This window comes from Genypterus blacodes, unplaced genomic scaffold, assembly GCF_046128005.1.
Source record: "Genypterus blacodes isolate CSIRO-AG114 ecotype Tasmania unplaced genomic scaffold, CSIRO-AGI_Gbla_v1 ptg000216l_1, whole genome shotgun sequence".
In the NCBI taxonomy this organism is placed as follows: Eukaryota; Metazoa; Chordata; class Actinopteri; order Ophidiiformes; family Ophidiidae; genus Genypterus; species Genypterus blacodes.
This window is the reverse complement of record NW_027467015.1, coordinates 1,105,001-1,127,564: the sequence shown is the minus strand read 5'-3', so window position 1 is coordinate 1,127,564 and position 22,564 is coordinate 1,105,001. Positions and strand designations below refer to the sequence as shown.

The window sequence follows — 22,564 nt, the reverse complement described above, 5'->3', positions numbered from 1 at the left end:
GATTAAGAGAGAGAGAGACGTGACAGGACATCAAAGGCTCGGGCGGGAGTGAGGGAGTTTTTAAACACACACTTTCAGAGTGTGAGCGTGGGCGGACGAGCACACATCAATCAGCAAAACTGCTCCATAAAACAGCAAGCATCCTCTGTTAGTTTTGGGGCGGGACCCCCAGGCACCGCAGGAGGCGCTGATTGGACGACTCGAGGGGACAGAACAGAGACGGACGAGCTCAGAGACATAAAGCACCAGGAAGTCGACTCTGGAGTTTGACACAAAGTGCTTATGGGAGTAAAAGGATGGAAAGTGGAGATATGTCAGTATGGATCAATGTTTCATCCACTGTTTCATTAAGGGAAATGTTGTGTTTTGAACATTTAGACTTGACAGCCTTTATCCTCCGCTCGCACTGCTTTCATCCATAATTGATGAAGAGGAGGCCCTCCGGCGTCCCCTTCCTCTCTCTGCATGCTCACCTGAGCTTGAGCTGTTTGCGGCACGGCACAGTGTTCCTCATGCAGGTTCCGCTCAGCGGGTCCACGTCTTCTACGATGACAAACGGCGCCTCTTCCAGCGTCACGATGGACAGGTGGTCCTCGCGATCCTCCGCCCCCGAGTGCTCGAATCGAGGCCACACGTGGAACCTCATCGTCAAAGAGCCTCGCTCCCACTTGCCGACCTGTGCGGGGTGAGAACAGGGGGGGAGGGAGACGCTCAGAAAGGTACAAACACCAGCGACAGCGAGCGTTAGAGAGGCTGGGAGACTCACCCGGTCCCAGCGCCGGTCCTTGTCCAGGAGAATAATCACCAGCTTGGGGTGCATCTGGTAACCGTCTTCACTGAATGAAAGGTTACGACCTTCAAATGTCACATTCATGACGTACCTGAGAGAGAGAGAGAGAAACACATTTGAGTTGAGGTCTGGAAGCTAAATGTGAAATCTTTGTGTGGAAATCGATTTAAAAGTCATTGTAGCATGGCGAGGTCGTGACCTTAGCATGATATGGTTCTGTCTGCCCCAGACCCGTTTAGAGATGCAGGGCTTGAAGGTTTGGCCACTGGGGCTGAGCTCTGACGTGGACTGACTCTCAAAATACGAAACATGAAGCTGTGCTGGACTCATGTTGACCCAAACACCAGAGTGAGCCTCATTCCAATCCCACTAAAGGGGGAAACTCAGCAACACCAAAGAATCCACGTTTCATAAGTTCAACCCAGTTTGTTAAATGTTAGGTTGATGATTTGTATCCATGGAAACAAGGTGCTATGGATGCCGATGATGTCGTCACAGTTCACTCATGCAGTTCACTTATTAAAATGCTCAGAAAGGTTCTAAATGAGTTTTGCGACACACACTCAGGTACACACACAGACACACACACAAACACACACACACACAAACACACACACACACACACGCCAAGTCAAGTTTCCCACTATTTTGAGAGATGATCCCTGATACAGTTCGTTTTCACTCAGTGTGCACCGCTGTTTTGCAGCAATGAAGAATGGGTCAGTGTGTTTCTGCCCATTATAAATTGTCCTCTAGCAGCCCTGTGCTGAGAAGAAGCCACTTGGTGCACTTTGATATGAGTTCTGATGGGATTATAGTGGAGTAAAGGACTCCAAGTACACTTGTTGGTGTTTTCCTTCACAGGGCGTCAAGCATAAAACTCAGCATTTATAAATGTTCCCAAATGACTCAAAGACTGAAATACCAAACCAAAACATTTGAATGACAAAGCGTGCTGATGTTTGTAATGACTCACTGCTGACACACTTTCATTTTAAATACTCCAGCAGAGTGTAATACTCGCTGTTCTTTAGTGGAATGTGTGTGAATGATGTCTGACAGCCTCGGGGTTTGTTGTCATGTAAGAAATGTGACGCAGCGAGAAACCTAGAACCTTTGAGTTCATGAACGCACCGCAGGTTAATTAAAAGCAGACTACAGAACCTCGGCCCTGACTGAATCCGCATTCTAGACGGGCTGCCAGGGCTCGGCCGTAGAAACGCGGCGAGGGATGACCCAGTTCTCAACGAAACGTATGACAGCTGATAGACTGAGGAAGATAAAAGGAGGCACGGAGGAAGGAAGGAACGGCGAGAGAGTAAGTGAGAACAGCAGGGAGGGTGAAGAGAGCGAGCGAACCCGGTGCCTGCGTGAATACATATAAGCATATATATCTGTGTGTGTGTGTGTGTGTGTGTGTGTGTGTGTGTGCATGTCAACAAGTGTACAGAAGCGGCAGATCAGCTGAAATCATCTCTGTTTCTCCGCCGCCTCCTTCTTCCACCAGTCGTCCCCTCCTCCTCTGTGGGCTGCTATCACCATGGAGACGCTCTGCCTCTGAAACAATCCGCCAGAGAAATAAATATCTTGTCTGAATGCAAGGAGTGAGTGGACGTGCACGCGCCTCTAAGTGTGTGTTTGTGTGTGTGTGTGTGTATGTGTGTGTGTGTGTGTGTGTGTGTGTGTGTGTGTGTGTGTGTGTGTGTGTGTGTGAGCAGGCTCTTCAAGGAGGCACCCGTGCACGTTTAACCACCAAGTTAAACAGTGTGGAGGAGAAGAAGACAATGCATCTATTCACAGACAACAGATGAGCAACAGACCTGAAATTTACCCAAGATTTTATCACAAGTTCCTCCTACTGGAACATTGAGTGCCGCCTGCAACGCCTCGCGCTGTATTTATATCCCTGCTCGCACGCCGGCCCGAGGAAGTCGACGACACACGAGTCTGTAATGCAAATCGAGCCGCCGTGAAACGCGCGTTGGCCGGTAGAAGTGCTGTAATGCGCGTGTAACATGGGATTAGCTCACTGAGCGTAATCTCAGTGGGAATGGGGGGGGGGGGGGGGGGGGGGGGCAACTTGTTGCAGATACAATCCACATGACATGGTTGCATATTCTGTACTTGTGTGAGGGTGTGTGTGTCATGACTGGACGGAGTGTGTAAGAGTATGCAAAGCCGCACTGGAGGGACTGATGGGGTGGGAGGGTGGGTGGGCGGGGGTGTTAACACCAATATAATGTAATGTAATGTGTTGCCATGGCACCCACAACCACAGCAATTTTCATGCAATCAGCTACGTTGCCATGGGAACTGTAATCTCAGAGAGAGGGGTTGGTTTGAGAGCGATGGGAGAAGGTGGCGGTAGAGAGCGAAGAGAGAGAGAGTGTGTGCGTGTGTGTGTGTGTGTGTGTGTGTGTGTGTGTGTGTGTGTGTGTGTGACAATCTTTTTCCAGTTTCTCCTCGTGCGGTGTCTCGTTCACGGATCAATCTCGCCGCCTCACCTAAACGCCATCGAAGCTCACATCAATAGGCTTCATCCGGCCGCTCTGCTTTACACAGATTGCCGCTCGGCCGTGGATTTCCAGCAGAAAGCGGCCGCTCCGTTTATCATTTTGTAGCTCTGCACTATTGATGGAGCTTTTATGTGCCGTTTGATCCTCCCTCCGTGTCAGAATTCCCCCCTGACTCTGCTGGAGGAGGAAGAGGAGGAAAAAAAAAACCTCCATAACAACTGGGATGAGCTCGCATGGCGGCTCCATCGCGGCCATATGCAGCCGCCAACTGTTCCCAAATGATCACAGCAGAGAGACACTGAATCATCCACGCCGCAGACACACACACACACACACGCCTCCCGCTCTACACCCTTTTCCTTAAATCTCTTCAAACAGCTTTCGCAGCCATATGATAGCACTTATCTTACATTATTTCTCTTCATCTCCAAGTGGAGCTGAGCAGGGTCACAAATCCTCTGTCGCTATACTGGCAGGAAATATGAAGAAATACGGCCCGGCTCTGTCTGTCAAACTAAGTCTGCTGTGCCTTCATATAGACATGCACACACAGACACACACACACATTCATGCATATATCTGGTTTGACAGACTGACTCAGATCTGGGACGAGTGTGGAAGTCTGGGAAGAGTCGGTGATGGAACGTTCCAGACATTGATGTCCTGTGAGGTCGAAGGACGATGGAAGAGTCGCATTAGTAAGTATAGGAATTTGAATCATGTAGTTTGACTCTGAATTTGAATGATGATAATGTTTTATAAATGTTTCTAAATGTAAATTAAACTGATTTGCATTTCGAATTCAACGCCAATTCCAATTCAAATTCCAATTCCAACTTAACACAATTTACACTTGGCGTGGCGGAAAGAAACTCTACGCTGCCCGCATGTGTGATTGACTCTGTGTGTGCGTGTGTGTGTGAGTGTGATCACGATGTTAGCGATGAAATAAACAATCGCTCCAGAAAGCAAAACGTGGTCCAAACAGAGTCCCGTAAGCGGACCGCATTCTGCTCCATTTAAGGCCCCAATGTGAACGCAAACTTCCCGTGTGTGTGTGAGTCTCTGATTCCCTTTGAGCTCGCAGCACTTTAATGTGTGAGTGCACAGCAGCTCCATGTGATGTGAACACACCCGGACTCCTGCTGTGAAGAGGCTTCAGACAAGCTACCTGTGGCGAGCGGGGAGCAGGAATCACAGCGTCCTCCCTCATTGAGCATGAAGACGCTGACCTTCAGCTCTCTGGCTTCATTAAACACAACACAAGTGTGCCGACTCCTTCCTCATTTCTCTATACGTTGTCTCCTTTCACTCCGTCATGTCTTTCTTTGTGTGTTACATTAACATGACACGACATCAACGCCAAAGAAGCTACAGAGCTGAAACAATGACCTGATACCAGCAGCTGTTCAGTAAAAAGGCAGATTTGGCTGAAACTTGTTGTAATGTTTGTTTTAAGTGCAGCTTTATCCGCGACTATGGAAGCCCAGAGGGGACGTGTGGTGTTTGGGGGATTTTATGGAGATGTTGAAACCTGAACTTAAGCTAAATTACAATGTTTTCTAAACCATCAGGGTATTTATAACAACATAATAAAGACTTATGGGAGATTTGAGGTGTTTATGTCAGACTGCAGCTCTTCTTTCTCGTTTAGCGTTCGCGGCGATAGCGGTGGCAAACACAATCGCTCACATAAAAGCCACTGAGCATGAGGAGAGCACATGAACCCTCCGCTGAGTAAAAGGTTGAGTGTAATATTGATTGTTTATTTCCAACGGCATTCTAATGTCCCTCACATAAATTAATCATAAATAAGCCCGGCGACGACAGAGTTAAAGGAGACTCAAATTAAGCGACGCACATAAACACGCTAATCCTCCCCGCTTACGATGTGCAGCGTTTATATTTAGAACATGAGGTGTTGGCAGCTGCTGCGGAACACGGCGAGAGAGAGAACAAGCGCCAACGCCGCTTTCTGACTCCATTTTTTTTAAAACTTCAGTGGATCGAAAGAGCTTTGTAGGAGTAGGAGAGAAGAATGAGAGAGAGAGAGAGAGAGAGAGAGAGAGAGAGAGAGGGGAGGAGACGCCAGAGGGATGGAGGCAACGAGTGAGAGAAGACGAAGGTGAACAAAAGCAGAAGGAGACACGATGTGGTTCAGACAGAGATGCTCAAACTGATCCTCTGACCTACTTACACACCAGTAGGAGTGTGTGAAAGCAGGCGGACAGTCGGACTCCAGACGGCGCCCAAAAAAAGGCGAAATGAAGCGACCCTGTCTAATAAACAGGCCGCCATTTATTAGAGCCACGCGTCTGCTGTGGCCATGGCAGAGTGTAATAACGCTGCCTTTGCCCCCTGCAGAGAAAAGCACTTTGCAGGTAAAACAGGGCGGAGAGAGAGAGAGCGAGCGAGCGAGCACGGCGGCCGTGCGTGATCATCGTCACATCGCCACCGGGGGGCGCCCTGCAGGGGGAAACGCGCTACTGGAGCCGCGTCTACTCTGATTAAATGGAGTACAGCTGCAACGTGTTAATCATCCCTCGGCACTGTTTATGTGTAACTTACCTATTAACACACACACACACACACACACACACACACATACACATACACACACACACACACACACACACACACACACACACACACACACACACACACTGAAACACTCCTTTAACCACCTACACACAAACAAGCCCCTTAGCGCCTAATCCAAAACCACTTGGAGCACATTTTCTCATTAAAGGACTCTTCCTGTCAGGCAGCAAACAAAAGAGGGCCTCTAGAACCTTGTGTGTGTGTGTGTGTGTGTGTGTGTGTGGGGGGGTGTGTTCTTGTTTAGTTGGCTCGTGTAGCCTATGCATTTATTTGTATATGAGTCTCTGCATGTGGCCCCCGAAGGTCAAGCAGCCCTTCAACAGTATCATGAGCGTGACTCAGGGTGGGGATGGGAAGAGGGGGGGGGTCTCCCGTCTCCGTCCATCAGCACTGACAGGATGGCGAGCAGGATGGCGTGCAGCCCACTGTGGCCCGTGGCTACTCAGGACCACGCACAAGCACGTGGCCTTATTAGTGCTTTTTGTGTCTCTGGTGAGCAGATAGAATAGGTGGAAGTGTGTGTGTGTGTGTGTGTGTGTGTGTGTGTGTGTGTGTGTGTGTGTGTGTGTGTGTGTGTGTGTGTGTGTGTGTGTGTGTGTGTGTGTGTGTGTGCATGTGTGTGTGTGTTATGATGTTTCCAGCCCATGGGGGTCATCACCAAAATCCACCCATCAAAATCTCTCAACCTTCTCTAATTGAAACAGGCTGAAAAGGGACTTGTTGACTGGAGGACACACACACACACACACACACACACACACACACACACACACACACACACACACACACACACACACACACACACACACACACACACACACAGACACAGACACAGACACAGACACACACACAGGCACAGACACACACAGACACACACAGACACACACACACACACACACCCTGCGGTGGCGTCCCAGGTGTGTGCCTGCAGGATGATTGAGAGCGAGCCTGGCGTGTGTTTGAGCCCTCGGGAGCCTGAAAACATTCCTGGCTGTGTGTGATTGTTGCCTCTGTCTGAACGCAGAACTCTTCCCTTCCTCCCTCCCTTCCTCCATTCCTCCCTTTCTTCCTCCCTTCCTCTCATTTAACCCCAATTCTGAGAAAACCGTGCGAGAAAAGGAAAAAACGCGAAAACGTTTATTTTTAGAAGGATGCCGAGACGAGGCAGGCAAAGCTGCAGCACAGAGCTAATGACACACAATGCAGAGTGGCATCAGTAACGCTCTGCTTTTATTAGGTAAAAGCCCTGAAGAGCAGGAAAATGTCACACATTAACAATGCCTGCATGTGTGTGTATGTGTGTGTGCGCGAATACCCCACTGCTGTTCTGTTTAATTCTCGGCCCTTAATCCCGTTGTCCTCAAGCATTCAATTAAGCTGTGGAATCTCTGATCAACGTGTGGAGAAAAGGCGTGTTGGATGAAGTTAACCGGGGCTTAATGGCTGATTGGCGGCGCTCCTGCTCGCTGTATCATGAGCCAAACAAAGGGACGGGATGATTCTGTATGTCAGATGGATGCAGAGTCCAGAGAAGCGAAGACAGAGAAATGTCCAGAAAGTAGTTTGTGTCTTTTTGGGGGGGGGGGGGGGTTTGGCGGCGGTCATCTAATCCTCAGATTGTTCACCTGTTGTTTGGACTTTGAGGACAGGAAGTGAAGATTCCCTGAGCTGCTGAGCGATCAGATGGATTTCCTCACATGTCCAATATTTTGTTTTGCAAGATCTCACAAGCAGATTAGACGGTCAGCCTTTCCCAAAATTGACACTATTTAGTTTTGAGTGGAGCAAAGTGTGTGTGTGTGTGTGTGTGTGTGTGTGTGTGTGTGTGTGTGTGTGTGAGCCCCTCGCTTGTTCACCTTGTTGTTATTGTTGTTCTCCTTGTGTTTTGGCCAGATTTTCTCTTTGGCTCGGGCTCGTAAATCAAATTCTTTCCTTGCTGCTTTTTCATTTTCCAGTTATTGACAGCAGGACCTCAAAGTCCAACGCCAATGTTTAATCAAATCCACTTTTTTGTTTGTTTGAGCTCTGTATGAAAATGATCCGTGTTGACAACATGATGGAGGTGGTTTGTGAGGGCAGCTTTACTTTACACAGGTGTATGTTTATGTATGTTTACAGGCCAGATCCAGACCCTTGACCCCTGACCCCTGACCCCTGACCTCCCTCTGCATCCCACTCACTTGAGGATTTCCCTGGAGTTGCCCGTGCTGGCGCTTTTCTTGTCCAGCGGCCCGTGGCAGCTCGACTTCAGCAGCGTGTGCGGCCCCCGGTCTAGCATCATGGTGGAGGTCGCCGTGGCGATGACAGCCACCGCATCGCGCACCCTGGCCTCGATGCTGTAGTCCCATTCGTCATACGACACCGAGATGAGCCCTGAGGGGGAGAGACAGGGGGACATGGGGACATTTGCCTCTGGACCGTCTCCTGCTCAGAGGATCAGCAGACTGGAAAAGATGCTTGTTTGAATAAATATGAGATATAAATATTGGAATATAAATGGAGAAAAAGGGCCTCAGACTCCAGAGGGTTGAGCTATTAGTGGTGTCGCAATCAGTTTGACAACAGACAATAATGTCTCAACGCTTAAAATTCTACCGGTGTCACTTTCAGTCAAGTTCCGCCTGTGCAGCTAACGAGCTTTCTCTGCAGGTTTTAATGAGCTGTGTTCTTACGGTTGGAGTAGCGAGTGTGTGTTTGGACACATCCATTTAAAGCTCCGGCAGCTCCATCATCTTGAGTTTTGGTTTTACCTGTGGGGAAGACAGACGGCACCAGTTCGGCGTCTCCGGTCACCAGCGACGGCACGATCCAGGTGAAGCCGTAGCCCGTGAGGCCGACGGAGTGGGCCACCTCGAAGATGGTGGTGGCCTCCTCCTTGGTGCAGTAGAGCAGGATGACGGGGCTCTGCAGCTTCTTCAGCTGGTTTTGGATCTTGGAGTCGCCGTCTTCCGCCGACATGTCCAGGAGCAGGACCTCCTCCAGCTCCCAGCCCACAAAGCTGTTGTCAATGGTGCTGCGGACCTGGACGAGGAGGAAGACCGGGGAAGAGACGTAAAGTTAGGAGAGACGCCACCTCCTGTTTCCTGTGTTCTCTTGGGATCAGGAAGCAGCGGTGTGTTTGCTTTAAGCAGAAGTGTGTGGAATTGTGCAGCTGGTGGAATCTGATGGACCACGTCTCTACTAGTGTGTGACCAGAACAGAGACTCTGATCTTCACGTCTCCTCTCTGATCGCCAGCAAACTGACACTGGGATTAATTGATGTGGATTTTCTGATTGACTGACAAACAAAACAGGAGGAAAAACGGTCTAAGTGTGTTTAGTTTCATGTTTGCTGTCTCATCAAACACTGATGTCACATAAAAAGTGACACGGTGTTCAGTGTGGATTCATTTTCAGTTTGATATCACTGCTGCTCTGTTTTATAGAGCTGCAGTGATATCATCGCTTAAGGTTTTGGAAGAAAAACAACATTTGAGTGCAAAGTTGATATTTTTTTCCAATTTGTCTCCAATCTACTAAAAGACTGGAAATATTTGTGTGTTTGTTAATTTCCAGGGCTGTAATTGTTCTAACAGGGACGCACGCACGTACCACGCACACGCACACACACACACACTTCATTTAAGTTTAATCACTGGCAGAAACATTTTTTCATCAGACTCGTGGTTGTAATACGGAGGCAAACACAATGTGCTGACTTTCAACAACTTATGAGTTTCATATCCGTGTCTGATGTACACACATGCGCTTCCGCTACCAGCAAACACATACATACACACACACACACACACACACACACACACACACACACACAGACACACAGACACACACACACACACACACACACACACACTCTCAGATTTCCTCCTTGTTTCCTTCTCCATTAAAGCCATTATAAAGCTGAACTCACCACCTGCTAATAACAGCCGGAGCGCCGCCCTGACATGGTGCTTTAACATTACACAGTCCTGTCCTGGGTCAATAGTCGCCTCTGTTAGCGTCACTTATTGCATTTTAAGTGCACAGCCGCCGCTAAATAAACAATAAAAACACACTAAAAAGAAAAGGATGCTGAGATTCAATAATGGATTAGAAAACAATAATAAGTGACAGGGCCTTTATGGTTTCCCTGGTGATGAAAGTAATAATAGGTAATGTGCTCCGGCCGCAGACTGGAAGTGAATCTCTCATTTCAATCCATGGTTGAAAAGGTTTATGACCAGCGGCCTTATAAGTAATAAGAACCCTGCTGCTTCCGTCTTTATGGAAGGAATATATTTATTTTACTGGTTGATATTCCAGGAAACACGCAGCCTCAATATACGGCCAAGTGGAGGAGAGTCAACGTGGAGATCTCTGGAGTTTACATATGTGTCTGTTCAAGGGCCTGCATACGCGTGTGTGTGTGTGTGTGTGTGTGTGTGTGTGTGTGTGTGTGTTTGTGTGTGTGTGTGTGTGTGTGTGTTTACCTTGTTGACAAAGTCCTGGTACCCTGGGTAGTATGTGGTGACGACGGAGAAGATGTACCAGTCGTACTCCTCCATGATGTTCAACATGACCGAGGCCTGCTGCTCGATGGACGGACCGAACTGGAAAAACATGGAGTGGTCGTCCTGGAAACCAGACACACACACACAAACACACAGAGTCAATCAGGAAAGGAGGCCATGGAAGGTTTGGCACAGATGTTTACGCAGCGCTACTAGCTGCTGCAACCTCAGGATCAAAGCTGGAGCTGCATCAGAGTGCCTGATATCACCGTGTAAAGATTAATATGAATGTGGAATCATATAGTTCTCATCATATATGTTTTGTCTTTATCATGTTTGAGGCAGTCATGTCATGCTCATCGTGTCAGAAAGTGTATTCCAACAACATATGAATATTCATAAACACGTCTGCAGGCAGAGCATGTCCTGATCACACAGCTCCACAGGCTTCTTCCTGCCGCGTTAGCAGCATGGCGTCCTGAGCCGCGATCGGCACAGACAAAGAGACGAACCGCGGCGACCTGCGCTGTCACGTGACGCCTGAGCTTTCATCCCAACTGCAGTTTCTCCTGTTTGGAATCTGCTTCAGCTCCGCCATTCTTGTTACTTTCAAGAAGCTCAATTTTAAACATTATTTAAAACCTGGCAGGCGTCAGGACCTCACACCTTCGACGATGCCTTTCTTGACATATCTAAACCAAAGCTTCCTCTCAACGAAGCAAGGAAGTAAAGGAGAAACAGGAAGAGAAACAGGAAGAGCTACAGCGAGCGACAGTCTGCTGCTCTGGATGGGTCTGGGACAGCGACCCGTACGGACACCGTCACGTCAGCCGAGATGTATCATTAATGGCAGTTAATGACTGAAGGCGACGCGTCTGTAATGACTGAAACATCATGTCGGCATCTGTGTGTCCATGGTGACTGGGAGGTCGGGGGGCTCTGGGTCATCGTAAACCACATTAAAAGCTGTTTAACGCCTCTATATGTCACCTGGGCTTTAACGTGTTGATAACAGGCACGAGTGAGAGAATGCATTCATTAGTGTGTGTGTGTGTGTGTGTGTGTGTGTGTGTGTGTGTGTGCGTGTGTGTGTGTGTGTATGTGTGTGTGAACAGTAGAGTAAATTCATAAGCGAACACAGCGGCTCAACGGTTCAGATCCTTCATATGCATGTCAGATATGGAGATAAGCAATCAAACACACACAGGGTTCATCCCTCTCATCTCTGTTATCTCTCATCGTATCGCTGCGTCGGCCTGACACACTCATTTAATTGCCCGGTGGTACGTCGTGTACATTCATCACCATATGCAGACGGCACAGCACACACACACACACATGGATGCTGGGATGATTTTCTGAGCGTCTATCATTTTGCATTGCATTGTGGGATCATAATGAGCCGTAGTATGTTATATATCAGCTTCATCACCTATGGCAACAGCAGTTAAATTAACACTGAGATGAATCAACATCTCCATATTCTGGATTCATAAAAGTCAACATTGCCGGGAAAATAAAAGCTTCATCCTACTTTGCATTACAATCGCATCTCCATCAGTCTGTCACTGTAGCAGAGTTGAGGTTGTCAGTCAGATTACGGAGTTAACATGACATTCAGAGAGAGTGTGTAGATGAAGGGAGTGATTGGGACAGACTGCACGCTTCTACATCACTCACACATCCGTCAGTAAGCAGGAAGTCTAACCGCTGTGTCCTCCGGCTCCTGCGTCCGTCCACCCAAGAACAACAACTGACATCCGCACGCACCGCTGCGCTTTGAGCCCGTTCGTATGCGTTCATCATCATGTGTGAGTTCCTTATCCACGTGTGCAATCAGTCATACGTGTTAGTCATGCGGGGAAGGCTGAGCTCAGGTTAGGCACAGGCTCGCTCCCCCTCTACATCAAAGCCCCGTCACGTCGCCGCCCCTTCCTCCCTTTGTACCCGCAGGGCCCGAGATGATCTGTTACCTACTTTCTACTGCGATGAGGTAATAACAACGGCGGAGTGAAGTGATGGCAGGGAGATTGGCAGTGATGGAAATGATTGGGGGGATGGAATGTGTATCTGTGTGTGTGTGTGTGTGTGTGTGTGTTTGGGGGTGGGTTCGCTGTAACCTAATGTAAGCCACAGGAATACACTGCAGCGGGTTTGAGGAGGGGATGAATGTATTCTAACGCCTGACCGGCAGCTAATGCACCATTGACCTCCAACCTCACACTTCCATCACTGTGTGAGGGTCTCGGTCTGCAACATGTGGAGCCCAAAATGGATTCTGAAGATGAGCGCCACATGTAATTTACCCCTGATGTTATTATTCTATCAGCCGAGCCCGGGCCAGCTCCCCCCCCCCCTTGAGTCCCCCTCCCTCTGCACCCGACGCCTCGCTGAGCCTCATCTTTGCGCTGCGGCGGCTCCGATTGTCATCATTACGCTGAGATTGCGGTAGAAAAGAGGACAATTTCTGGTTTTATTAATCATAGCCTGCAACGTTAAGGGTGTCAAGCCGACTTCGCCGTCTGAAATGTCAACCATCTGATGCACATTTCAGTTTTCTCATTTGTAGCCACATTAATTCATTAACATCCATTTGAGGATTTGGCCCAAACTAGCAAATTAACTCCATGGCTTCTGGTTGGTGCCCCTCTGCCCGTGTGTGTGTGTGTGTGTGTGTGTGTGTATGTGTGTGTGTGTGTAAACGATGAGCTGCTCTATCGACGCCTCCAGGTCGGGAATGAGAAACAAAGCTGAGACGGTAATTACTGTTTTTGTATCCTGAGACAGACAATGACTGCAATCTTAAGTGCAGCGGCGAAACTCGTCACAAAGATCACAATTAGACATTATCCTGAAAGCATTGAGTCCCCCCCCCCCCCCCCCCCGCACACACACAAACACACACACACTAAATTTAGCAGATACAGTTTACATGACTCTGAAACTGAAATTGAGTGCTCTGAGAAGAATGTCACGTCTCAGTAGCGCCTCCTACAGACGGAATCTGATTTGTGAGTCTGAGAAAGGCGGAGGAGGAGGAGGAGGAGGAGGAGGAGGAGGAGGGAAGATAAGGGAGTGGATCCACAGCAAAACCTCGCAGACTGATGCTTTCTTTCACCGAGGCTTTGATCTAACGTCTGCGGTTGAATCTGAATCGTTCCCTGATCGCTTCTTTGCCAAAGTCGCCTCTGAGCATCGTCATCAGCGCCTCCTGGTGTTCAGAGGTCCTGCCGGGACAGCGCTAACTTCATTGTCTCCTCCTCAGATTAAAGATAATTATCGTCTCGTTCTCCTTCGTCTATCATCTCCTAATCACCTCCATTCAATCTCTGGCCTTCATCCACACGCCGCCTTCTCCTCCCCTTTGTTCTGTGTTTTTACATAACGTCCTGCAGCTCTATTAGTTCATATCACAGAGTTGTGAAGTGTCCTGCGGGGTGCCGTGTGTGTGTGTGTGTGTCATTACAGCACTGCCCGTCTGCTGCGTCTTCCCGCCTGTCCTTTCCCATCACATGCGTCTCAACAACGAGCTCAAGAAAGTGTTCTGTCACATCGTTGTCTGGCTCTGCTTTCCCTTCCATAGGTCCCAATTACCTGCTGCCAAGTGTGACATGTGGTCAGACTTGGTTCAACCAGACTCGCTGCTTGGATCAAATGAGAGCATCACTTATAACACAAACAAATATATATCTGGTATTGCTTGTGATTTTGTATTTCAAAGCTCTCACATCTCCACCAAAGATGATCACAGTTCTGTACATCACCGTCATTCATCCTGAGTCACATTACGGTTATAAGTTGACTGTTGATGAAATGAACCAAACAGCAGAACCAAACCTGGAACTGTTACTAAGGAATTGGTGCAGATGTTCCTCCACCTAAACTACATGAGGTCACAGTTCCACTCCTTCTTGATGTCTGCTTCACCTTTGTTTTGCCTAAATGAGAGATCGCGGGCTTGAGAACATCTGATCCCATGTGTTTGTTACCTGTGGCCGTGTTCATGCAGCATCTGGATCTCACTCTGCTTCCCTGCGGTGCTGCACCTTGAGTGTGACCTCTATTTACTGTAACAGTCGCTCTTCCTCCCCAGTGTGTGACAGAAATACACACACAGAGCTCACAGAACTTTTTTTGTTTGTTTGTTTTCTGTATAGCAGATCGCTGCCTCTCGCTCTGTGTGCCAAACGGTGAAGGAGAGATTGGACGGGAGTGAAGCGTCGCTGGGCAGCTGCGTGATTTAAAGCGATTAAGACAGTGAGCGCAGGCTGCCTTTCATCGGGCTCAGATTGTCACGGACAGTTCTCCGGTGGTGTGCCTCTTCCTCTGCCTCTTCCTCTGCGGCTGCTGCGTCAGTGCTCAGAGTCTGAAGCTGCAGCCTGAAAGGATTTGGCAACTCATCCCCATGTCATGCCAATGTGAGCTCGACTCCAATGTGATTTGCAGAGGAAGAGCGACACGTCGGCCCACTGCTCAACAAGGCCTGGTGGGAGAGGATTGGAGAGAGAGAGAGAGTCAAGAGGAAGAGGAAGATGAGAGGTGGAACGATGTGTTCACTGGCACTTGTGTGCGTGTTTCAATGTGTGTGTGTATTTGTGAGCCAATCTGTGTTAGTTCTTGTGTTCTTATGTTTATCCGGTTTGTCCTCTCTCTCTCCCTCTCTCTCTCTCTCTCTCTCTGCCAGTCGTGCTCCATCATCATCATATTTCTAATCAAACACTGCCACTGTGTTAATTAATCCCATATCCACTGTTTAATTATAAATGACCCTGTTCCAGCATATCTCTCTCTCTCTCTCTCTCTCTCTCTCTCTCTCTCCTGCGCGCTTCATTTTAAACTCCCCGTAATGTCGTCGTTTAATCACAGCGCTGTTTTTCACTTAAAAAATTAATTTCAGACGCATTTACGATGATGTCATGAAAAGAGCCTTAGAAACAAACACAGAAGTGAGCAGACGTCCTCGTGTCTCTGTCCTCGTCTGTCTGTCCCCCGGCTGCCATGGACACTGCTTAACACTTTGCACGCACAGGCGCCGTATGAAAGTGCTGCCGGTGGGAGTCATTAACCACTCGTGACCGTGTGGAGCCAGGGTGAGAGTGTGTGAGTAACACAGTATCCCCAGCCCAGTTTCGCGACACACACACACACCTGTGCAGTGTCTCCTGTGCTTTAGTGTGTCGCTGAGGTGATGATCACATCTGTAGGTTTGTCAGATTTTGCTTCTTTTAGTTCCCCGTTCCAGCTGAAGCTCGCTCACACACACACACACACACACACACACACACACACACACACACACACACAGGCTTTGAATATTGCCTCCAGAGTGGAAAAGGCAGATTTGAATCAAGCTCCCTCCAATTTAAACAGGAAGAACCTCCAGCAAAAATCTCTCAGAATCCAAACACGAGCGCCGCAAAATTCATATCAGCTCAAATGACATTTCAAAAAAAACTAGTTGATACTTCACTGCCTTGAAATGTGTCGACTCAAGGTCCGTTACCAAAAACCTCTTAAGACAGTTTAGCTTTGTGTTCAGAAGTTTTAAAGCAAAGATGAAAACATACACACACACACAAACACACACACACACACACACACACACACACACACACACACACACTCACACACACACATATACATAGGGAGTATTTTGTAACTGATTTGGTCCGATTCAATTAAAGTAATTCCCAAATTCATACTTTGCCTTGCAGATGAGGCTGAGGAAGGCAGTGATCCATCCAGCAGCTCCATTACACAACCCTAACAATGACAACAGGCTCTTTTTGTTGTTTGTCTCGTCGTGTACGTGAGGGACATTGCTTCTTTTTCAAACTATTTAATTTTCCGTCTTCTTATCAACCAACAGCCAGCAGCAGACATCTTCAAAAGGTTCCTGAATAAGTCGGTTTTATCCGGCTTTATGAAGTCGGCGAGACATTCCGTAACAGTGACAACATTTGCAAATCTTCCACCGAGTGGGGAGAAAAAAGGCTCAATTGCTGGCTGATGAAATGAGCAAGGCAGCGTGCCACATGGCTTGTACTTGGCTAAGTGAAGAGTGTGAGCCCAACGCTGACAGCCTCCGTGGAGGCGGACGCCTTCAGTCGTCACTCAGGGAATAAAAGTCCCTTGTGTTGCATTCTGTTTGTAGATAGTGTGCTCAGCCTCACAATGTGTGACACGAAATGTACTCATTCAGCTCATGTTCTCTGAGCTCTCAGTGTTTAAATCACACTCCAGTGTGAGCACAGGGGCCTGATGTTCAGAGCACACATGGTGGAGAAGGCACACGCTTCCATAAGGAGACAATATCACCGTGCATCTCTATCTAATGTGTCCTGAAGAAGTTAGGATCACCTTAAACTTAAAAGTGATTGGTTACATCTTTGTTGGACACACCTGAGTCACACTAACTGGCTTTCACACAACGATTCCCTCCCTCCTGATCCTGTGCAGGCTCACAGGGAGCTGCAGCCTCTGAGGGGTTCCAGTCTCTCTCTCACACACACACACACACACACAGACGCTCATTCACACCTATGGACAACTGGGGTTTCCAATTAGGTGATGATGTTTTCCAAACGCCTGTTGATTGGTTGACCGGTTGGTTTATTGGAACATTATCAGGGTAAATGTTCTGAGCTGATTTTGATGGATAGACGTAGGCTGTGCTATGTAGCTATCTTAAGCAACCTATAGAGCGTTACATCATCCATATATGTGAGAAGTTACGCAGGCAAACTCCTTTTTAAAGTGAGAGAGCAGAAGCTGTAGCTCATGAGGCGCTGGAGGGTTTCCACTGGCCGCTGAAACCTAATCGTCAGCTGAATGTCTAATTAGAACAAATTAATCTCTCCATCTCACCAACACACTCGCGCTCACATATATACGGCACATATACACACCAAAGCCCTGTTACAGCGCCGCCACACCAGCGTAGCCTCCAGCTCTCTACTCCACTCTGCTGCTACAACCGCCCAAACACCACGAGGAAGATGCTATTAATTGTCAGATTCAATCTCCCACTGTTCCGTTTGACGCTCCGGCAGCACTCCCATCACGTCAGTCAAGCCCAGAGCCGCCGCCGCCGCCGCCGCCGCCTCGTCCGCTCAGAGATAAAGAGATGAAATGAAGTGGAGAGAGTGAGTGGTGTAGTTACAGGCCCAGAGCAGGACTGAAGGCCCGGAAAAGGGTAAAAGCAGAGGCTGGGGAGGTGGAAACCTATTAACTGCACGGGGAAGATGGTTGAGGAAAACTAAGATGGGCAAACTCTTCAGCAACAGCGTGATCATGATAACGCAGTGAGAGGGAGGAGGGAGTCGGTTCAGCCGCTCTTCATCCTTCATCCCATCGGCCCCCGCCACTTAATGGAAAGCTCGTTAGCAACTTAGCACAGCACAGAATGCAGGTAATTAATCACCGATACTTGGCAGCGCTGCGTGCTGATTGGTTGAGATCCCACCAATCCAAAACGAGCCAGAGACCCAATTAGCCCTGACCTGGAGCGGCACCTGACCTGGCTCACCAAGCTTCTGTCTGTGTGTGTGTGTGTGTGTGTGTGTGTGTGTGTGTGTGTGTGTGTGTGTGTGTGTGTGTCTCTCTCTCATTCGCACAGACTATTGATAAAGGCTCCGTTTGCCATCAAATCGATCCTTTCAGGGAACAAAGCTGTCATTTGTGTTGTTTCGACTCTTCGTCCCTGGTGAGGTGAGGATGAGTCATAGACAGCTGACTGATGCTTCATGGAGGAGATAACAGGAGATCACACGTCTCCACATCAAATACGCGTTTGTTTTGTCTCCTGCATTTGTAAACATGGGGGACATTTCATTTCATTTCGTATCCACAGGCCACAGAATCATAAATATGTTTGCTTTAATGTTTTTATAATTCTATTCTTGCACATTTTTCTCCTCTTTGGTTGTATTTTGTTCCATGAGCTCTAATCCCATTAATTGGCTCTTATTATTCTTCTCTCTCATTTTTCTTCTACCGTATTAATTTTTCATCTTGCCTTTACTGAACCATCTTTAAATTGTTCACTTTACTTTATCACTGAGTGTATTGCTCCTCATTGGTCTCCATGGTTACCATTACTGTCTGTTTCTTTTCTTTTGGTTTTCACGTATATACTTGCTTTATTTGTTACACAAACGCTACGTGTGATGTCACCCGCCTCTTCCCACCTGCCGCCCAGCAGGAGGCGTTAGCGACCAGAGACGGGACGATTACATCCATCGTGTTTGTGCGACCGAGCCAGAGGTGCCGAGGCACGGGAGCGATACCGAGGGAGTGTTACCCCTGTGTCACAGAAAGGGGGAGGGGCTTAGGTGACAATAAATCACATGAACCAGGATAACAGCACGCGTCCATTTCAGCTAGTTTCACATTTTCTCAGAAACAAACCTCCTGCAGCTTAACGGTCAAATCAGACGAGCGGAGGACTTAACCACATCTAACTGAGGCGGCGTGGAGCGTCTGAGTCTCCTCCTCCCTCGTCCGTCCTCCCCACATGCTTCCGTCCTGCATGTTCCATTTGATCTCCCCTCTAACAAGCACACAGGGTGACAGTGCAGGCGGGAGTCAAGTGCGGTGCAAAGCGAGGAGACGTGCGGTTCAAAACCTTGTCATGACGCACATTCCCCTCGCTGCCTTCTTCCTCACCCCCTTCCTCTTCCTGTGAAACAAATCTGCCCCGCTCGTTGACATTCATCGGCACCTGAGGAGCGGGAAGGATTTCCTCTGTCATGGCGCTTGTGCAGATGTCTCTCGTCCTTTGTGTCTCTGTGTCTCTGTCTCTGTCTCTCTCTTCCTCTCACATGCACACACTCACACACACACTCACATCACATGGCAGTGTGGTTGCACAGCTACCAAAGGCACTCCACTACAAAAAACCACTCACTTCTCTTCTTGCCTTTTATCAGCCATCTTTCTCCCATTCTGCCTTAGGAGCTCAACCTTCCTTTGAAATCGTCTTCGTTCTTGCTGCATCCTCTTCATCATCATTATCTTTTCAATGCTCTTCAGTTTTTCCTTCCTATTCCAATATGTTGCTATTGATTATAAATCAAGTCTCTTCACCCGCTAGAAAGACACCCCGTTCCTCTCTGCTCTCTTGGAGGGCACAGATGCTCTTCCCCATTTCCTCCATTTGTGATGCGCGTCTTCCTCACCGGCACCAGACTTTGTGACTGACAGCAGCTGGCCTGTCAAAGCCAACGAAGACGGAAAGAGACCGGGAAGGAGAAAGTTAAGCAGAGACGACGAACGGAGGAGAGAGGGATAGAGGAAGACATTTCTAATTCAAAGAGAAATGCAGTGTTTCCGTGGCAACTCGGTTTCCATAGAAACGGTCCTTCTAAAGATGCCATTAGGGTGAAAAAATACCTACTTACACCCTACTGCACTGTAGGCACACACATATAGACACACACTCATTCTTATGCATACGTTTGCTTATTTGTTTACACATATGAGATAGCACACACACATGAATGCATTCACACACACAGATGCATTCAATAACACACCTGGGGTCAATCATTATGGATCAATTATGGGCCACTTGTGTTGGAGGCTCAATTATAGCTGCGGCCCTGTGGGACAAGAAGTGACAAACAGTCCTGCTAATGTTGTTAGCTGCTCAGGGCTCAGCTTGGTTGGGACTTCAGTCCTCAGGTTACAGCGCAGACAAACACCAAGCTGCAGGGGGCTGCATTCTCCATAAATTGTCACATTGACCATGACAGTCTGCAGGCTGGGACCACCCACTCATTTTTACACACACATGCTGTATATAACCAACACAGGCTAAGGCAGACTGACAGAGGTAGATTGTATGTACACATACTCAATACGCTGTGTGTGTGTGTGTGTGTGTGTGTGGGTGTGTGTGTGTGTGTGTGTGTGTGTGTGTGTGTGTGTGTGTGTGTGTGTGTGTGTCTGTGTGTGTGTGTGTGTCTGTGTGTGTGTGTGTGTGTCTGTGGTGGATGGCTGATGACGATGATTCAACGGTCAGCATGGCGATGTCTCATCACAACAACTGAGACACAATTGTGTCACCACTTCATCAGGACAACCAAACCCCCCCCCACACACACACACATACCCCCAAGGCACAACAACGTACACACACTGCAAACAGCACCGAGTCCATCTGAAGCTGGTGTAGGACAGCGTTGCTCAGAATCGGATCACATGCATGCGTGAGCACACATGTAACACGCAAACACACACATGCACTCACAAACTAGGAAAATATCATCCTGTAGAAAATCTGAGCATTCTTTATAAGTTCTTTAAAAACTCCAGGCTTCATCTGAGCCTGAACATTACATCTGAGTAACATAACTGCAACATCAGCCACATGGGCCATCCTCACTGTCAGCTGGAGGACAGATCACATCCCTGTCAGTCAAAAATCAGACATTTGTCCTCTCCACTGTACCCAAGCAGCAGCTCTGAAGGGTGAGAAACGTGAGCTGGGAGTCACATGGTGGCTCACTTTGATGGACACCAGGAGAAGAAAGAGAAAGGGGGAGAAAAGAGGGAATTAACCAGAGACGGCGTGGAGGAGTGAAAACATAATGGAGCCACAGAAACAGAAAGAGAAGCTGCATGTGTGTGTGTGTGTGTGTGTGTGTGTGTGTGTGTGTGTGTGTGTGTGTAATAAAGAGGATTGTGTGATAACACTCTGCAGGGGCTTACAGCTGCAACGTCACCTCCTCTCCTTCTGGTGTAATCAGAAACATCTACTGTACACACACACACACACACACACACACACACACACACACACACACACACACACACACACACACACACACACCGCCAAACTTCCCAACCACGACTCTGTCAGCAAGTAAGTAAGTATCGCAGGCCGAGGCAGATCAGCTCGCCCGTGTTTACTTTGGGTGACTTCCGGCTTTATGTAGTAAAGAAAGAGATAAATGAAGTCGCTGTCCCTCTTTTGTTTCCTTCCCTGAACTCTAACAGTACACAAATGATGTCTTCTTCTTCTTCTTCTTCTTCAGCTGAGGCGTTTTGTAGTATGTGTAGGCAGCAGTTGTCTCCTGTGTGAATACGCATTTGCAGGCTGAATCAGGTCAATACGTTTGCATGCACTTTAAACTTTCCATTGTGCTGCAATCAAGGTAATAAATGGGCTTTTCAGCGTCTCAGTGGTTGTGTGTGTGTTGTCTCTGTGTGCGTTTTCTCAATGGGACGACTAACACAATGCGATTACACAACGCGTCACGTTTACTCGCTCCTGCCTGCTCTGCCTACAGAGCTCTGGCCCGGGTCGGGAACAGTTCACTTGACTTACGTTTTATTCATTCATGCGTCGCTAAAGCAGATTTCAGTCTTGGTCTGCATCACATTCACAGTGCAGTTAGTGAGGAACGTCAAAAAACCGGGACTGTGGGTCACAAATCCAGACGCTAGAAGAACCCAAACATTTAGTACAGAGTGTCTGCATTTATGCCTCAAAATCCGCTGGGCTAAATTTAGAAATCGCCTCCGGATGTTGAGAAACCACTGATGTTTCTTGTGGGAGAGGTGATGTGGTGGAGTCATTTTAGGATTCAGTCATTGTCATCATTTAGCTGCATCAGCTGCAGACTCAGTATTCTGCAGCGTGACAGTTTGATGGCTGTGAAGGCGCGGGGGGACAAATGACGGAAGTCACCTGAAACACGGCGCCGCGCGGCTTCTCCTCCCCACTCGAGAGGCGCCGGGCGTGTAGTGTAGCTGATGTGTGTTGTCGCAGCACACAGCGGGGGGGCGTAAGCATTGCGTAATATGCGAGTGTGGAGAATGAGGCCGAGGCTTATTAGGGCAAGAGCGAGTGAACGAACGCCACCAAGGTGTGACTGTCAGCGGGGATAAAGACCACCGGGCTGCAAGTGACAGCCAGACTGGCCGACTGTCGCAAACAGATAGTACACCCTGCTGGCAATCACAACACACACACACACACACACACACACACACACACACACACACTCTCTCTCTCTCCCTCCCCCTCTCTCTCCCCCTTTCCTTCTACCCCTTTCCTTCTCCCCCCTCTCTCTCTCCCTCCCCACCTCTCTCCCTCTCTCTCCCTCTCTCTCCCTCCCTCTCCCCCTGCCCACCCCCCTCTCTCTCCCCTCTCTCCCCC

At 48.5% G+C, this 22,564-nt stretch overlaps 1 protein-coding gene across 1 annotated transcript in view; it reads right to left on the bottom strand.

Annotated features, from left to right (window-relative positions):
• The window catches only part of grin2bb (glutamate receptor, ionotropic, N-methyl D-aspartate 2B, genome duplicate b), a 60,063-nt gene that overhangs the window by 18,401 nt on the left and 19,098 nt on the right, over nt 1–22,564 (bottom strand). Inside the window, exons 3-7 of the mRNA XM_076170290.1 lie at nt 10,378–10,521; nt 8,658–8,928; nt 8,088–8,280; nt 767–881; nt 474–676 (exon numbers count right to left, since the gene is read on the bottom strand). Of these exons, the coding sequence (XP_076026405.1) occupies nt 474–676; nt 767–881; nt 8,088–8,280; nt 8,658–8,928; nt 10,378–10,521 (926 nt within the window). The remainder of the gene's footprint in view (nt 1–473; nt 677–766; nt 882–8,087; nt 8,281–8,657; nt 8,929–10,377; nt 10,522–22,564) is intronic.